This window comes from Poeciliopsis prolifica, unplaced genomic scaffold (genome assembly GCF_027474105.1).
Source record: "Poeciliopsis prolifica strain line A6 unplaced genomic scaffold, Auburn_PproV2 SCAFFOLD026, whole genome shotgun sequence".
In the NCBI taxonomy this organism is placed as follows: Eukaryota; Metazoa; Chordata; class Actinopteri; order Cyprinodontiformes; family Poeciliidae; genus Poeciliopsis; species Poeciliopsis prolifica.
The window spans coordinates 4,215,674-4,234,211 of NW_026562401.1; the positions used below are offsets into that span (position 1 = coordinate 4,215,674).

Sequence of the window (18,538 nt, forward strand, 5' to 3'; positions counted from 1 at the left end):
ACAGAAACGTCGCGTGAACGGCGCGGCTAAACAGAAAGTTTTGGAGGAAAACTGGAACATTTGAGCTTTTTCAGCATCCAAAACCTGCTCGTCTTTGCCGGAATTGCACAGAAAACGTGTACTCGGGGATATCTCTTCAAATTCAAGAGGTTTGAAAGCTTAATTGAGGCAGAGCACATCTATGTTGGTGGCCCATGTACAGCTGTGAGCTAACGCCTCTTAGCATGTTACCGGGGAGTTTCGGATGTGATTGAGCTTAGCTAGTTTGTTGCTCCATGTTAGCAAAGCTAGCCACGTACTGACACATAATATTTAACCGAAAGATGTAGTCTTTGCTCAACATGTGTGTTGTTTTCAGGTCGTTTGTGCGACTCTCTTATGCAACGTCCTGTTTGGCACGTTCAGATCCTAAGAAAAAAAATCTGTTAAATATAAGCTTGCTACAAATTAAAAGCTGGTTATTGAGCTGAATGCAGCTTTGAAACGTTTCCTAATTGTTATGTCTCGCAGTGTTGGAGGATGTCTCTGCCAAAGCGGGAGGTGGAGGAGCTGAGACCCTGGGTGGAGCGCACCGTGAAGAAGGTGCTGGGTTTCTCAGAGCCCACTGTGGTCACCGCAGCTTTACACTGCGTCGGGAAGGGGCTGGATAAAAAGAAGACGACAGGTAACTAACAGTGTTTATCACTGGGCTCTTCTGCCAATTTTTATATTTAAATTGAGCGATTTCTGTTCCCTTTCTAGTTTTTTGCTAGAAAGGGAATATTTAAAATAGCAGAACTTTTTTTTACTACAAATTAATTAAAACTGTAACTGTATTGTAACAATATAAGAGACAGAAGACAGGTAGTCCTACTCTGCCTTTTCCCTATAGGTCTGCTGTCACCTGAACAAATGCACTGCTTTGTTAGAAACAGCCAATCAGAGCCAGGAGGAGGGCCTTAGTGCTGTCAGTCACTCTTGTGTACATGCTGCTGACAGCTTCCCTCTGCTACACTACAGTTGGTTCACCACAACAAAAACTGACATGGAAGCTAAGGGTAGTTAGCACAACCACCAGTGGTAGAAGATAAACTGGCAGCATATACAAGGTTGATTGACAACACTAAGACATTCCTCCTGTCTCTGATTGGTTGTTTTTGATAGGGAGCACTTCTTTAGACGGTAGCTCAGGGAGGCTATCGTGGGAGTGCTTGATTATTTTTAATTTTTTTTTGTATTTTCTGTCTCATACTGTCAGGACATGGGGGCAGTTTTAACAAATATGTAAGAAAAAATTAAAAGTTACATACTGTAGCTTTACATATAGCTTTAGGTCAAGCTGTCACTATCAAACCTAAACATGACATAAATAAGAGCAGTAGGTTCAAATAATTACAGAGTTTGAAATACTTACTGTGACTATTAAATGGCCGTTGAATTTGTGTTAATTATTTAAATGTTCGTTTGCCTTTAGACCAGCTGCGTCCGATCCTCGATGACTCTGCGGGAGGTTTTGTAGAACGTCTGTTTGAAGCTCTCGAGGAAAGCCGCAACAGCCGTGGCAGCAAAGGAGCGAGTGAAAAACACCGCAAGAGAGAACTTAAGGTAACAAGAGACTGGTGCTCTGACCTTTTGACGAACTTATGAAAGGTGCTCTGAGTCTGTATAAGAATTTATATACACTCCATTAAGATGATATAGTATCACTTAGTGACAAAGTACAACAACTGAAAAAACCTTGTGTGTTTGCTTGTGATTCGGCTGTTTGGACTAAGGAGGTTTTTGGAGAGGAGGCAGAAACAGGAGCAGTGCAAGTTGCTCCAGATACAGGGGATGGGACAACACCCAAGAGGAAGCGAGTCCCACGCTTTCAGGAGGTGGAGGAGCCCGAGGTAATTCCCGGACCTCCATCTGAAAGCCCTGGTATGCTCACCAAAATGCAGGTAAAACAAATTGTTGTGCATCTCATATGTACTGTATGTCTTTAGTTAGTCATGTTTTAAGAACTGTCTTACCTTCTGCTTCTCAAACAGATCAAGCAGATGATGGAAGCAGCCACTAAGCAGATAGAAGAAAGGAAGAAACAGCTGAGCTTTACGTCGCCTGCAACAGTAATTTTTTATTCAAACCCTCAAATATTAGACCAAAAATAAATAAACATGTTTACAATATCCAGCTATTCATCACACTGAACTATTTGCCCATTTTCTGACATCGCTTGCTGTCTTTTCTCACAATCACAGGGTGATGGATCACGACTTCTTGGTGCTGCTGCCGGTGGAGCCTCATCTATTGCCCCCTCTCAGGCTGCCAGCTTTATGAACGATGCTATAGAGAAAGCTCGCAAAGCAGCTGAGCTTCAGGCCCGGATCCAGTCCCAGTTAGCTCAGAAGCCTGGTATCCTCAACACTTTTGTGAACACGGGGCCTCCAAACTTAGTCGCTCTTGCTAATCTGCACGCCATGGGAATTGCACCACCGTTAGTAACACTTAGAAACTTTTTTGCACAAGAAAATCTGGGATCAATGTGGTTATAGCTAAAAATGTCCTTTTATATGTGTAAAATTACAGGAAAGTCGATATTAAAGAAGTGAACAAACCAACGCCTCTGATCCTGGATGACAAAGGCAGAACTGTTGATGCTACAGGCAAAGAGATTGAACTCACACATCGTATGCCCACACTCAAAGGTATTGCATTTCTTTCAACTTTAAAACAAAAAAACTCAACTGGATTATATTTTTTTGGATTATTCTGAACAGTTGTTTTAGTTCTCAAAAATAATTAATTAAATATGAAATCTTTTTGCTGGATGGTGGTTGAATAGGCCACACTACCTCTGGTTACTGTTCAGTAGAATGAATAATAGAAGAATAAAGAAATTCAGGTGGATATTACCAGAAAGAGTTTGCTTCATTTCTAGGTTATTCTATATTATGTCAGGAAAAGAGTGCTTGGATGTACTGTAGACATTTGTTAGTCAGTATAGCCCAGGAAGAGCTGCTGTGTCCAGGGAAGTTTTTTTATTATTCATTTTTCATTCATAATGCTAACTAATTAAAATGGTTTTCTTCTTTCTGTGCAGCCAACATACGAGCTGTAAAGAGGGAGCAGTTTCGCCAGCAGCTGAAGGAGAAGCCCGGGGACGACATAGAGTCCACGTCCTACTTTGACCAGCGGGTTCTCATAACTCCAGCCCAGCGGACTCGCAAGGGCTTCAAATTCCACGAACCGGGTCGCTTTGAGAAAATTGCTCAGAGAGTTAGAACTAAGGTAGAAGAAAGCTCTTCAAATGTAGATGCATTTTCAGTTTAGTTAAATGGTTTGCAGTTTTCATAATCTTTTGTGTGTGTGTGTGTGATTGTCTAACCCAAACAGGCTCAGCTGGAGAGGCTGCAGAATGAGATTGCCCAAGCTGCAAAGAAAACAGGAATCCAAGCTTCCACCAAATTGGCACTGATTGCTCCGAAAAAAGAGATTGGAGAAGGAGATGTGCCTAATATTGAGTGGTGGGACTCGTATATATTAAGCACCCAAATGCCCATGTAAGCAAATGAATAAGGCTGTTATTAAATAATAATCTCAGTTATTTAATAATTCTGTATGACATTTGCAGACAAAATAATGATGCTTAAAAGTGACTGACCTTTATCATGCTTTCTTTTTCTCTCTGTGTTGAAAAGAAATCCACTATCAAAATTTGAAGAGTATGACCTTTTTGGTGTGACAAACCTAGTAGAACATCCTGCCCAAATTAGTCCTCCAGGTAAGGTGTGGGTTAAATGCAATTATAATTTCTTGATACTCTACTGTAGTTCTCCTTTAAATGGTTTCAAGTAAGTGGTTTCAATACTCAATCCCACTCCTCTTCTCATTGGGCAAATTGATTGCAACTCATTTCAGTTCAATTCCCTCATTAGTAGTTTTAATATTTTATTTGTTTTTCTTCTAGTTGACACAGACAAGCCAGTAACTTTAGGTGTGTACCTAACAAAGAGAGAACAAAAGAAACTGAGAAGACAAACACGGAGGGAAGCACAAAAAGAAGTGCAGGAAAAGGTCCGTCTGGGACTGATGCCTCCACCAGAACCAAAAGGTACACAAATATGGTCATAAATAGTTGCTGGGTTGGACCAAGCAGAATATTGTTGCTGATATTTGTTTCTATTGATTTAGTACGCATCTCCAACCTGATGAGAGTGTTGGGGACGGAGGCTGTTCAGGATCCTACAAAAGTAGAAGCCCATGTGAGAGCGCAGATGGCCAAGAGACAAAAGTTTGTAGCATGGTTATTAATATCTTGGTATTTCTTTGACATTTAAAACTGAAGGACTTTCTTATAAATCAAGTCTTAATTTGTTGTCTAATTACAGAGCTCATGAAGAGGCCAATGCAGCTCGCAAGCTGACAGCAGAGCAGAGAAAAGAAAAGAAGGTGAAGAAGTTAAAAGAAGATCTTACGAATGGCGTTCACGTTACAGTATACAGGTAAGCAAACAGGACATGAGTCACTTGAGATATGTGGAAATACTTATAATTCTTACATTTTCCTCGTTTAGGATCCGTAACTTGCAAAATCCGGCAAAGAAATTTAAGGTGGAGGCCAATGCAAACCAGCTATACCTGACGGGCACAGTGGTTCTGCACAAAGACGTTAATATAGTTGTGGTGGAGGGAGGTAAGAAATGAATCAAAATGCTAGGAAGGGTTGATAGACTTTTACAAAATTTATAAAACCTTTGTATTTAAAGTTTTATTTTAATGATTTATGTTAGTGTGGTTGGCCAAAAAGAGCTAATTCTGCCTGGGGATCAGGAAGATTGACATTGTAGATGTGGCTCATCCAATAGAATGCAAAAAAAAAAAGCATTCTTTTGGAATGCTTTTTTCCCCTCATCAGTCATAAGAAGACTGATGAGGAAAGACACACTGATAATTTGTTATGAATGAGATCTTCAAGTGGAAGGCATCAGATTGCTCATTTGTGCTGCACTTTTCGAAAGATCACATGGTGCTTTTCAAGAGATCACATTAGTTTCTTTAAATACTTATGCTTTTTATTTTATTAAAGATAAAATACTGTGTGCCCAACATTTTCTATTGTAAAAAGATTTTAATTGAGCTGTTTGCACAGAATGGGCAGCCTCTAGAATGTATGCCATTACTTTGTATATCATCTCATGATTTTCTTGCATCATTCTGTAAATAGTCTGTTGGACTTTAAACTATTAGATTTTTATGTTGCACTTAAAATGTTCATATTTTTTTCTTTCCATTTTAGGCCCTAAAGCCCAGAAAAAGTTTAAGAGACTGATGATGCACAGAATCAAATGGGAGGAACACAACAGCAAAAGAGATGGTAAGACTGGTTTTAGGCTTTTTTTAATGTTCTACCTGTAATACTTTATTTTAATGTTTAACTTTTTCCATCCGGCCCTTTATTTATTAGATCCAGATGGCGATGACGATACAAGAAGAAACAACAAATGTTGGCTGATTTGGGAGGTCAGTGCTCTACATCTAGCATCTTCGTGCTCAGTCACTTTCCTTTTTGATTATTTTTTTAATTTTTTTAATTATTTTTCATTAGTCTCTTGAAAGTATCTGTTTCTCCTGGCTCCACAGGGAACGGCTAAGGAGCGGAGTTTTGGTGAGATGAAGTTCAAGCAGTGCCCCACTGAGAACATGGCTCGAGAGCACTTCAGGAAACACGGCACAGAACACTACTGGGACTTAGCGCTGAGCCAGAGTGTGTTGGAAGGCTCGGATGATTGAAGCAAACCTACGAAGCGCTTTGATTCTGTCAGTGACTTGAACCATCAGTAAGCCTGCACATCCCTCACAGCCAGCCACCCCCCTCTGCTGGCTCCTGGACAGACATCGGCTTTATTAAGAGACTTGAATCTTGAAAAGGAGCAACAACAACCGTGCGAGTGTGATTATTTTTATGGTTTTTTTTGTGAGAGAGAGAGAGAGAATGGAAGAGATCCAGATGTGTATAGAGAAAAGTGTGTGTGTATAGATCTGCATCAGTGTTGATTTCTTTGATGACTTAGGCTTCTCAGTTGAAATTGTATTTTTTGTAGACAGATTGAGCAGTTTGGTATAATAACTCTCCGTAGGCATAATATGGTGAGATCCGTTTGTCACGACTGCTAATTTTGTCATAAAAATCAAGATGCCCACTGTTTCCAATCAGTTTGATTGGAAACATTTGAGTGACCCCCCTCCATTAGAAACAATTTGCACAATTTTGTGCCAACTCAAAAAAACACTTTAGATAAATTTCTTTACCACATAAGGTTCACAAACGTTTCACTGAAAGGCGGGTGTCTAAATGCATTTAAGCAATTTTTGTTTGAAGAGGCATTTTTGGCTCTGTTGTAGCTACACTTATCTTTAACAGTGCAGTCTCTGCCTTAAATAAACAAAATACAAACACTTTTGGGTTTTTTGTTTGTTTTTTAATTAAACATTGTAGTTAATGCTCACTGCATTAACTACTCCTGTTTTAAAGTTTACCTCCTCCAGCTTTTCCTCTATTCCAATTTGCTGCATCCCCCAACTATGAGCAGTTATAGATGGGGACTAGTCCTGAGGAGATGATAAATGAATTAATTTCTTATTATTGGAACAGAAACTGTACAAAATGGTTCATTGGATCAATTTAAAATTTTACTTTTAACAATTAAAAAGTAAGGCAATGTTTTTATATGGTATAACAGTTTTTATCTGTGTTCTGTAGCCTTTGGAAAAGCAATATTGCAACAACAAATGCAGTTTTTTATTATTATTTAGTTATGGTGAGCCCCCGTTGAAAGAGCACTGCCCCCACCGTCCCTCTGTCCCCCTGGTAAATTTGGTCTAGCACCGCCACTGCCCCAACATTAGCAGGCAGATCGGGGAAGATGGCGGCCGGTTCAGGCGCTGCAAGCGGGCAGGCAGCCCGCAGCTCCACTGGTTCTCTGGAAGCCTCACTGGACCGCCGCTTTCAAGGAGTTTCCAATACTATGGAGTCGATACAGAGCCTCTCGGCGTGGTGCATTGAAAACAAGAAACACCACGGCCTCATTGTTCGCTACTGGATGAAGTGGCTCAAGAAATGTGAGTAGCTGCTCCGCTAGCTAGCATACCTCAAGCTAATTCAAAAGCTTAATTTTTGGCTTTTCCACCGATAGTTTGCAAAACCCGTCAAGATATTTGGCTAAATCATGCAGTGCCTTACGTTGTATCGCAAAAGTTGTTATTCCGTTTATTTTTTCACTTTTAAACGAGCGATTTATTTTCAGAAGTATTCGCAGGTGATGCTACTTAAAATTAGCCGCTAATGGTGGCAAAGCTAACGTGTCGCTGATGGCAGTGTTTACAGATGGGCCTCTCTGGGAAACACGGGCTGGCTGTGCAAAAACAAATTCAGTTGGGATGTGTTGATCTTCATTCACGCGTAGCTGCTTTCTTTAAGTGGATCACTTCTTACACAGCTTTGGTTGCATCTTAATAGCTGTTCGTGTGGCGTGTTTTGATGAGATGTTTACTGTTTATTTTATGAGCACAATTGAAAGAAGTTGTTTTTAGCACATTGGCAAGATCGTAGCTCGTTAGTCTGCAGGTATATTGTGCTTGTTTAATTGTTGCACAGTACGTTAGTCGTCTGCCTTGTAATGCGATTGATTCGATGAATGCATGGCTTGATAATGGCTGTGGAAGGTCCTCTTGTAGCAGTTTGTACAAGAGACCGTCTTCAGCCTCTGACTGAAGACGGTCTCATGAAGATGTTTAAAGATGTTCATAATTTTCTTAATTTTTATGAGCAAAATTAAACCTGTTAATTTTTCAGATGTTCTAAGCAAACTAAACAAGAAGACGCAACAAACTGATTGGCTTTAATGTCACATTTCATCTTTGGTCCCTCTCCTAATGAAAACAGTCCAGCTGATCTGAAGTATTCATCAGCTGGACTTTTTTAGTTTCTGCTAAATTTAGTGTTCATGGTTTTACAATAACGTAAACTCATTTATGTTTAAGTACTTGAATATGATTCAAAGCTGAAACCAAAAGTTTACATGTGCAAAGGAAAACATGCACATGTGCACAGGGTTTCACAGGGATCAGAAAAATGATGAGATGGCAAAATCAGTTATGTTTTTTTTTGTCTTATCTGCACGTCTTGCACTCTGATCTTCAGTGTTTTTATCTATGCTATTTGTGTCTGCATCTGCTACTGCGAGACTCTGTGACTTGTTTGTTAAATATTACATTAGCGTAACATTTACAAGTTGCAAACATTTTTGGAACATTTTACAAATATTTCATTCCAAACAGTTCTGTGTGTTACAAATAGGCATTGTGTTGCCTACAAAAGAGAGGCTACTTAATGTGTAGCCTCTCTTTTTCTTACAGTTTCTTTTCTCTCTATTCAATTTATATGTGAAATTTTGACTTTTATTATTGTGACATTCAGCAGATAGAAATAATTACCTAAATTGGTCTGATTTAACTTTAGGAGCTGCCTATTGTGAGGCAAAATAAACATATTTTCAGAGTGACAGCAATCTCAGTTTTTTTTTTAATACTTCTGCATATCTAAATTGAAATCCCTGGAAATACATATGTGTTTTGTTACTTTTTTATTTTATTTTCTCTAAAGTTTTTTATTTCTACTTTGTGTTCAGCGGCTGAGTGCTTGAAAACCAAAGTCAAATTTCTTGAATATGCACATAATCTTGGCCAGTAAAACAGATTCTGAGTCCAAGTGGGATTTAACAATAATATTTATTAGGTGTTTTTTTTTTCTCTGAATTACCTGGAACGAATGCAGGATTTTTTGTGGTATTTAACCCCAGACAATTTTGCTGCTGTAATCTCATTCTGACCCAGACCCAATTCAATCACAAATGTGTTTTTCTAAGTTTTAATCTTAGTGGTTCTGATGTTAGTAAAAGCCCGAATTAAGTGTATTGGGTTTCGCAGATCTTTTTCTTTATCATTACTGAACTTAAGTCTTTCATTTGGATTGTTTCTAAATTAAATTTGGGACAGAAAAATCTGAGTTGGGGAAGTCTGTTGATTTATTATTTAAATTCCCTCAGGAATAGTCTTGTATTTACTCCAAAGGTTAGAGGTTGTTGGCAATGTCATTTGATTTATATCTTCTCTAAGTGTCCTTAATTGTGTACAAACTGTCTTCAGGTGATAAAGCCACTTTTGGTCTTTTTAGTCATATTTTGAAGATTTATTGATGCTTTTGAGGCCAGTCTTCCAGATCTTTTATGGACACAAACTCCTAAATTTAGAAATGCAGTCTGTTAAAGAACAGTATTGCCAGAGGGGTCAAGTTTATTACTGTCACTCGTGTTTGCACAAAGTGCAATTATAAAATTATAAAATTCACAAAAATTACTTAATGAAAGCTAAAAAAGGAAGTTAAATAATACAGTGTGACTATAAAGGTGGATTTTACATTGGCTAAGGCTTTCAAAAGAGAAAATGTTTATTTCATCACATCCTTAAAACCATATCACAGTAGAGAACTATATGATTAGTTATAACTAGTGACTGTAAAACTTTGTGATGTTACTTGAAGTTGCTGTTTTGTGCTCCTTTGTTGGCAGTTTTCCATTTTATTCTGGATATGTTAAATATTCATGCATGTTTTTGTTAACTCAGCTTTAGATGGAAATGGGTTAAAGATTAATGCCAGAATGTAAGTAGTAACATGAATTCATTCAAATCTTCTGGGTAAGATAACCAATTAAATATTAAAACGTTAAGCAATATATTTTTTAATAAATATGTTTTGTTGGGGGAAGATACGGAACATGTGGTGATAACTATTCTTAATTTAATCTTCTAAAAACAAGGGATGGGAGCTGTATATTTATTAAGATTTCGTCATGGTGTTATGGAGGAAAAAAATGTGTCCAAACTCTTTAGGTGAAAGACCAGAGTAAAATCTCTGAGAGTCAACACGTCGTTTTTATACCGAGGACAAAGAATCATAAACTCCAGAAACGTTGTGCAGAAAACATCTCCAGGACAGCTGGAGTTGGGTTTTTAGCTCAGACAGGTTCATTTGGTAAAAGTTCAGATAAAAAACATAACATTAGATGACCTTTAAAATATTAGTCAGAAAATATTATCCTATTGTATTTTGTGTAAGACTGACTGAAGTTTTCCAGATAAAAATGTTTAATACAGTAAATACAAATATTTACTGTATTGTTGTGGATTTGTAGGATCTCTGCATTGAGTCTGACTCTTGAGTTGATCCAAGTTTACAACAGGTTGGGTTTTTAAATTTTTTTTAGTAAAGATGATACATTTTGAGCCTAAATATTAGCAGTTTGTGTGGTGGAAACCTCAATTTGCCATATTTCTTAAATGTTTTGCTTGAAACTATTGGCATTGTCATTTTTTAGGCACATTTTCAAAAACCTTGATTAAGGAGGAGGCCTTTGAAAGTGCATCTGAGCATATTTGCAGTAATCTTCAACAGAGAAATCAGGAGTAGGAGTGTGATATGATACTGGGTTAAAGAGAAACGAGACATGGTTTCAGCAAAATGTGGGAAAATAAATAAACCTAGTTTTTGCTCACATAAACCGACTAAAGCTTTATGTGAATCTGTAACGACGTACAATTATTCAGTTCAAACTTGAGTGAGGTGTATATATTGACATTAAATATTCTCAGCTAGTTGTAACATGTCAAAAAGCATAGAAATGAAAAGTTTCATTCATTCATTTTTATCTGTTTTTTGAAGAATCTTTCAAGTGGAAATATCAGGCTTATGTTTAATCAGTCATAAGAATCTTGAACCAGAGGTGATGAAACATTAAAAATAAAACAATTTATTCATGTTCATTTGTGTTCCTCAGACTGTGTCCTTATTGCAGCAGATTTTTCCTGTGGAAGGTCGAAGTGCTTGATAACACCTGATTTGAGTACAGAGGAGTCTTGACTTCTTCAGTGGTTTTGTACCAAAGTGTTGTCAGCCAGGTGTTCGAGCCGACATGATCAATAAAATGAGGCAACACAGGAACTTTAGTTTGAAACAGGAATCTCAATTGTGGATCTAAAAAAATTGCTAATCTTAAAATATTTCTCTTAATATCTGAGGCTCATAGTAATGTAATCACAAGCTGGACTATTTTGTTTTTTATGCTCTGACTGTGTTCTTTCACCAAATAATATTTTCAGTTAACAATTAATCAATTACTAAATTAGTTGACAATTATTTCAGTAATCGATTCATCACGATTAATCTGATCAATTGTTTCAGCCCGAATGGCAAGATTTTCACAAACCTTTCCATTTAAAATTGCTGATAAAAATAGCAAAATTTTTAAACTATTAAAAATAGTTTTAAAAATGGCTAAGAATCATTTTTGTTTTCACAAAAGATGTACAGATTAGTAAATATAATAAGTTTAATAAGTAATCAACAGTAATTGGTGTTGATTAATTCAATCCATATTCCAGTGTTGACAGTTTTTAAAACTTAAAGCAATTCTAAAGGTTTTATAAACTGCATGACATATATAAAAATATGTTTTGTTTTTTTTTTTTTAGTAAATTTTGTTCTCTGCAGAATGATGTGGTTGAAATTTGACCTGTTTTGTCTTATAGAGCATAAAATTTAGACTCTGTGTCTTCAACACACCAGTAAAAGCTTTTTAATATAACGAGCTTTTCTGCTTCATTGGGCTGCATCAGATTCTTTGGGTCTTTTCAATTTGCTTGCGCATAAAAAATCTGGAGCATTATTTAAGATTATGTGGTCTTGTTGTAGGACTAGTATTAGTATCTTTGCTGTACACATAACTGCATTAATTAACTTAATTCCCTTGATTAAACTTTTGGAAAAAGTTTAATTTGTCCACAGTTTGAAAGTTTAACATTAAATGATGCAAATCTTCACAACAGATATGACTGGGGCTGCAAAATATCAGCAAAAAAGTTATTGCTGAATATTTTCATGCTCCTATTGATTACAGTTGTTCCATATTTTCTCTTTTTTCCATAGAAAGTACATTTAACAGGTTAAAAGTCTTCTTTTCTTGCAGTAATTATGTGCTTGTCATTAAAACTGGAATATTCATTTCCAGGTGTTACATTTCTGCACTCTTACAATTGGAACATGTTACATAAATAGATATTGACATTGCAATTGACATTTGATTGTTTGTGCAGCTTTATGTAAATCTGATAAATTCACAGAGGAGTGCGAATTGGACCCCTTTAATTATTTAGTCACAAACATTACATTCATGGAAAGAACTCTATCAAAATCACAAAAGTAATGCATTTCTAATTTAAAGCACTTAATTTCGGTGCTTATGGCATTTAAATGGATGGATTTACATCATTTCAAGATAAAAATGAGTCAGTCTCGGAATATCGCTCATGTGTTTCAGCGTAGATGTGGATTTAAATAGATTTGCTTTTTACTTAAAATCAAATGATGTTCAGGGACTGGAGTTCACTTTGACTCTGCAAACCCTCTCTTGTGAAATTATCATGTCCTTAGATTTACTTCTGTCACTTTGTCTTTTTGTTCATGTTTGGCTATGTGACACATTCAAAGTGTTTTGTTTTCTGTTTTTTTTTTTCCATAATCAACTTTTTTATGGCAGTCAATTCTGAAGTTTTGACCCCAAAATTTGATACGTATCTGATAGTTTTCAAAGCATCTGCAGTCAGAACGGTCATGTCTCATTTATGATGTGAGACATGCATCATAATTCTGCACTAGAAGAAACCAGACATAGAAAACGGCTGAAGCAAGCATCCAATACCTTAATCCTTAGCTTTCTTTGTCTTATGATCTTATTACAATGCTGTCAACTCCCTTTGAAAAGAAAAAATTGCAAATGTGGCCATTGATTAACTAGTGATCTGAGGAGTTGAGATCAAAGATATTCACTATGAATGGACATTTTTATGAGTATCACTTTTTAGTGGGTTATTTACTATTTTTATTTGATGTTGGATTATTAAAAAAAAACGAAAGATAAGGTAAAGAAGAAATTATAAATCCACTTGACATTGTAAACTTGGCTAGTTTGAAAAATAATAGAACATGACATTTGGTGAATCGTTTAAAAAAAAGTGAAGTGTTGGGTAAAATAATGATTTAAAATGTGTGCTCTGCATTGCTGAATAGCCAATAGAGTTTGCTTGTCTTAACTGCGTGTGTATTTATGTTGCAACAGATATATTTCCTGCAATCTTGGATATTTTCTAAAACATGCATGTGCATTTATTGAAAACTGATTGAAAGCATAAATGCCAAAAATGCTTTGCTTCTAAACAACTTTTTCTTTTATTTTTAGTTATCTAACCTTTATTTTACCAGAATAAAAACTCACTTAGATGAAAAATCTCTGTTTCAAAGGAGTATGAGAACCAGCAACAAATACAACACAGAAAAATACAACAGGCTGGCAAAATTAGTTGCATGGATGAGGATGCATCACAGAGCTAAACAAAATTATAAAAATAATAAATATCACACATAGCTGGATAAAACTGCAGCTATTTTTTGTCCTTTTCTTTTTTAATCTCCCCATTCATTTCTTTTGTAGCCGACCACAATCATCGCTTGAATCTTTTCTACCTTGCCAATGATGTGATCCAAAACTGCAAAAGAAAGAACGCCATTGTGTTTCGTTCGGCGTTCTCCGACGTGCTTCCCAATGCTGCCCTCCTCATCAAGTGAGTAGCTTCATTGTGTTTACTCAGCGCTTTGTTGCAGCAAAATCTGCACATTGTTTCAGTAGTTTGGTCTGTGACAAAGAAAATGCATCAACCCTGGTATTTATGGAGACAATGTGTGTGCTTTTCTCTATTAGAGATGGAAAGGTCCGCAAATCGGTTGAAAGGATCTTCTCCATTTGGGAGGAGAGGAGTGTGTATCCCGAGGAAGTGATTGCACAGTTCAAAGCCAGCCTGCACAAAAAGGAAAAAGAGCGAGAAAAGCAGAAGGAAAAAGAGAAAGAAAAGCAGAAAGAAAAGGAGACTCCATCAAATAATGGTCAGCTTTTATTTTAAATCTTCAGAGCATTTGAAAAGGAAAATATGAAATTTCAGCGATTTTGAAGAAAAAATAATCAGAATTGCTTCAGCTAAATGAAACTTTATAGTACAAACCAAAGGGTGAAAATAGCAATATAAAACATTTTATCAGTATATATTATTTTCCATGATGAAATTTTCCTGCCTTTCCTGACCACATCACTGACTGGGAGTTACTTGTGGATATGATATATAAAGTTTAGAAAGACTTGAGTAAGTTTTTATTGCAAATGGGTTTTTGAGGATAAATTGGATCATTTTATTCTGAAAATTCTTCTTTTTTTTTTTTTTTGTCTTTTAAATTTTTTTTCTTCCTGTCACCTCTTTGAATCACATTGATGCAGAAAAGTAGAGATTCACAAATGTCCCAGCACCACTACTAATTAAAATGCTTTTATTTTTCTGTGTTTTAATGATGTTTCTGTTCTTAAGCTCCCACCAGCACCAAAGCCGTCAGCACTAAAACTCCACCTAATAAAGCTGCGTTGAAGTCCAAGATTGTTGCAGAGTTTACAGTAAGCCTCCTTTCATTGTTGCTCTTCAGAAATAGTGGCACTAAAATTTGCCTGAAACAAAATTGACTTCTGTGTCCTTTCATCTTTTTTCTCTGGTTTTTTTCTAGCCCCAGTCCCTTATTGAGCAGCTGTCGAGACACAAGCAAGCTGCTGCCGAAGAGCAGATGAGAGAGAAACAGCTTGAGACGCTTAGGGTGGACGTCCTCAACACAGAGGCTTTCAAAAGGCTTAAAGGTCGGGTGTTTCCCAGATAATTTCCCTAAAATCACAAACCTCCTTTTTCTAGTGTCATCCTCAGTCTAGAAAGTTGACACCATAAGGCTTTGAAGACATTAGTTTGTTAACATGTGAAAATGATAAAAAAAAAGTATCAATAGGGTTGATCTCATTGTATTTAATCGCCAATTATATTCCAGACAGATGGAATTAGGTTTTTTGTGACTCAACCAAAACTGAGGTAAAATCTTGCAGAAGAGACAGTCACTCAGAGTTTCCCTCAGAAAACTTGCTAAGCCTGGTGCTCAGGGCGTTTTGGCAGTCATCTAGCCTGCTGCCATGTTTTTCAGTTAAATCTTTAAAATTGACAGGTTATTTAAAAATATCACTTGATAGTTATGTGTTATTGGAAGACTGGAAGATTAAACCCTGAACACCAACTACAAAGTCTTAAAAAAAAAAACTGCGAAGCCTGGTGGCTTATAAGACACTGTGGGAAACCCTGGACACTATATTGGACAAAAATTGATATCAGTTGCTATCAATTAAGATAGTAACTATCTCAATTGATAATATCAATACTTCTGCATGCTAATAACTGTCTGACTATTGATTAAAAACAAAATTATCTGGTTAGATCATCATGTTTTTCTGACATGATGTAAGATGATGTGTATTTTTATATGTTTGTATAAAAACAGGTATGCACTGTGTGATCAAGTTTTGGGAAGCTGTTTGCTTTTCATGGATGTGCAGTGAATGAAACGGAGAGGAAACTTGTCCAACAAAACACACATTCAGATAAACTGGCGACAGTGCTTTTGTTATCTTATGTTCTCAAAATAAACACAAGTTGTTGTTTTTTCAAATGCGCACCTTTATGAAGTAACTTAGAAAAAAACTACATGATTATTTGTCATTACTTATGAACATGATAAAGCTTTAGTATGAGAGCAAGTGGATGGAGCTTCCTGAATCATTACAAATGCAACAATCATAAGTAATAAAAACACAGATTTTCATCAGTTTCACAGAGGAATGAACTGCCTCAGAAGGAACCGTTTATCAGTTGGGCGTTTACATTTACAGATAAGAATATCTGAGATTCTCATGAGCTTTTTTTTAAATTAATTTTATTTATTCAAAACAATAAACAGACCTACAGATGCATCCAAATGCAAAATGCACAATTCCAGCTTATCTTCTTAACGTTTCTGTTGGTGACTTCCTGAGAATAAGAAACCATTGTACCGACATCCGGACCAGGAAAACGTTCATATGGAAAAACATGGAAGTTCCCGTTGAACAATGTCCTCCTTCTCACAAATATTTTTATCTCCCCTCTTATATATTTATATTTAACACATCTTCGTTGAGAGCAAAGAGGAGTCAATGAGGAAATTTCTTGTCTGTGGCACAGGATTGTCAAAAAAAAAACAGATTCTGTAGATTATCAGTCCCTCCAGGTTTTGGGATTTTTTATTATTTTTATTTTACTTTAGAAATATTTGCATGAAAGTTTGCTATAATTCCCCCGACACACTCTCATGGAGAACAGAGGGACACACTACTTTGCTCAGTCTTTTGAGCAAAGTATGTATGACGGTAAATTTGAGTTTTTGTAACTCTCCATATTGATCTTAGACTTTAACTTGACAAGAAGCAAGCCTGGGGTAGCAGTGTAGTGTAAGTAAGAAATACTGCCTCCCATAGGTTGAAACTTAAACCCAGTGTTTCTGACCATTTTTGTAGGAAATTTGCTATAAACTCAGTTTTGCATTTGTGCAAAAACAATTTTCTTCATCCTTTCTTAAAACACTTAATTCCTCTTCAGCTTTTCAGTCTTAACAAAAATACATCAATTCATTCCATTTGAGATTTTTAAAAATTCAAATAACTTTATTCTGTTTTTTCAATTTCTCCCTTTTTAGACAAAGCCGGAGGAAATAATTTTGCTAAGGACTTTGAAGATGGCAGTCTGAAGCTTCAGGAGTTTGTCAGCTTCCTGGAAAAAGAGCTGAAAACTGGACCGCCCCTGCTGGAAGCTTTGGGAAATGCAGATATATTCTATGAGATGCAATACAAGGAGGTCAAGATTGTGGCAAACGTAAGTGTGTTGTGTGTTCAAAATATGATAAAGATGCTTGTATTTTTAAGCTCTTTTTAGAACTTTGACAGATACATTTACGTACTAACCTGTGAAAGTATGACACAATTGCATCCAGATAAGAAAAAGTGTTTTTAACAAAATGAGAAAGCTTTTTCATAATATTCTAAATGTTTAAGCAAGTCTTTGTTCATGAATGATTTGCTTAAACAGCTTTAACACAGAGTTGCATGGAGTTAGAGGAGCAGAATTAAGTTTAATATAACTGGGATTGGAGAGTATCATCTATTGATATTGATCACATGTCTCTCACATTAATTTGTTGAATTCCCCTCCTCAGGCATATAATGCCTTTGCCAACCGAGTAAACAGCCTCAAGAAGAAACTGGATTCCCTCAAGGCATCACTCTCCGGCCCTGAGGACTCACCCATCCCCTCTCCCTCTGAAGACGCTCCTTCACCCACTGGCTCCGACTCACCCTTTCTGGAAATGGAGACAGCCAGGGCCAAGGTGGATCCGGAGCTGGACGGCAAGGCCATGGACGAAGGAGAGCTCCAAAACGACAACAGAGACATGGAAGACATGGACATGTCAGATGAGGAGGCAGGCGCTGGTGCTGCGCAGGGTAATTCTCAATTAAACAATTCTCAGATTATTGTGCAGAAGTCAAGGAGTAATTTTTTTTAAGTGCTTCAGCTCATTAAGTGTATTCATGACAATAAGTAAATAGAAGTTGTTGAAAACGAAAAAGTTGAATTTTTCAAAGCATGAAGTTCTTCTCCACTGCAGCATTGTATTAAGTCGGGACAATTTCATTTATTTGTTTTTCCCCTGTCAGATGTTAAGTCAGACCAGCCGTCCACGGCTGTTTCCAAGTCGAAGTCGGACGTAGCGTCAAAACCTCCAAGCACGCCAACAAAACCACCCAAACCCAGCCCTTCTGTTGTTACCACTGCAACCCCAATGACTCCGACATCTGCTAAAGCTGCAACAACCCCGACCACGCCCCTGGGAGTGAACCTGGCCAAAGTGGACCTGGGGAAGATCAGCTCCATTCTCAGCTCTCTCACATCTGCCATGAAGAACACAGGTGAGTTTGGAGTTGGTCATGGTCTCTATGGTAAGAGAAAAATTAAATTAACGATTGATAACTGAGAAATGTCCTTCATATATTTTGTTAATTTGCAGGTTTTTAGGAGTGATGGGTTTTCCTGCTTTTGATTAGCTAAGCATACAAACTGACTGCCTGGACATGCAGAGCTGCAGGCCGGTTACGAAAAGACTTCTCACCGTCTTCCTTATAACGCCACCATGTGTTAAAATCTAATGGTTAGCTATTTCTAGCTAAAAATATACAGCAAAAAACCTCGTGGAGTTGTACATGTACATTCACTGGCCACTTTATTAGGTTTGAAACAATTTTAATCCTGCAAATAATTCAGGAACTACAAGGTTATCAATATTTTTGTTTTAAAGCAAAAGTCTAAGGTTTTAATTTTGCTGTTGTGTGTTAAAGGAAAAACGTATGATATATTTACTAAAACAGTGGGAGCTCTTAGTTTAATCATAAATAGTGAATAATCAAATTTTACCATTCTTGACCTTTGGCATTTGATCACAAATCAGTTAAATGAAAATTGGCATA

General features: G+C 36.8%; 2 protein-coding genes across 4 annotated transcripts in view; both read left to right on the forward strand.

The window, feature by feature from the left end:
• Window positions 1-6,420, forward strand: prpf3 (PRP3 pre-mRNA processing factor 3 homolog (yeast)). Of its 2 annotated transcripts, none has more exons than XM_055048177.1 (17): window positions 1-149; window positions 511-664; window positions 1,454-1,584; window positions 1,755-1,922; window positions 2,013-2,090; window positions 2,223-2,458; window positions 2,551-2,669; window positions 3,065-3,252; window positions 3,358-3,524; window positions 3,663-3,745; window positions 3,932-4,075; window positions 4,156-4,255; window positions 4,353-4,466; window positions 4,538-4,656; window positions 5,260-5,337; window positions 5,428-5,483; window positions 5,604-6,420. In XM_055048177.1, exons 2-17 carry the CDS (start codon window positions 520-522, stop codon window positions 5,751-5,753), a joined length of 2,076 nt encoding a protein of 691 aa, XP_054904152.1. In that variant the 5' UTR covers window positions 1-149; window positions 511-519; the 3' UTR covers window positions 5,754-6,420. The 2 variants fall into 2 exon arrangements, with proteins under 2 accessions (XP_054904152.1, XP_054904153.1); XM_055048178.1 differs by having other exon boundaries at window positions 1,758-1,922.
• Window positions 6,421-6,878: 458 nt separating this feature from the next.
• Window positions 6,879-18,538, forward strand: part of LOC129371546 (threonine--tRNA ligase 1, cytoplasmic-like) — a 35,097-nt gene continuing 23,437 nt past the window's right edge. For both annotated transcript variants that reach the window (XR_008607161.1, XM_055048172.1), the window contains exons 1-8: window positions 6,879-7,082; window positions 13,565-13,694; window positions 13,832-14,013; window positions 14,487-14,569; window positions 14,677-14,803; window positions 16,717-16,892; window positions 17,233-17,518; window positions 17,732-17,983. Coding sequence is in view for 1 of the 2 variants with exons in the window: in XM_055048172.1 (XP_054904147.1) it covers window positions 6,887-7,082; window positions 13,565-13,694; window positions 13,832-14,013; window positions 14,487-14,569; window positions 14,677-14,803; window positions 16,717-16,892; window positions 17,233-17,518; window positions 17,732-17,983 (1,432 nt within the window). In the remaining variant the exon portion in view is untranslated. The remainder of the gene's footprint in view (window positions 7,083-13,564; window positions 13,695-13,831; window positions 14,014-14,486; window positions 14,570-14,676; window positions 14,804-16,716; window positions 16,893-17,232; window positions 17,519-17,731; window positions 17,984-18,538) is intronic.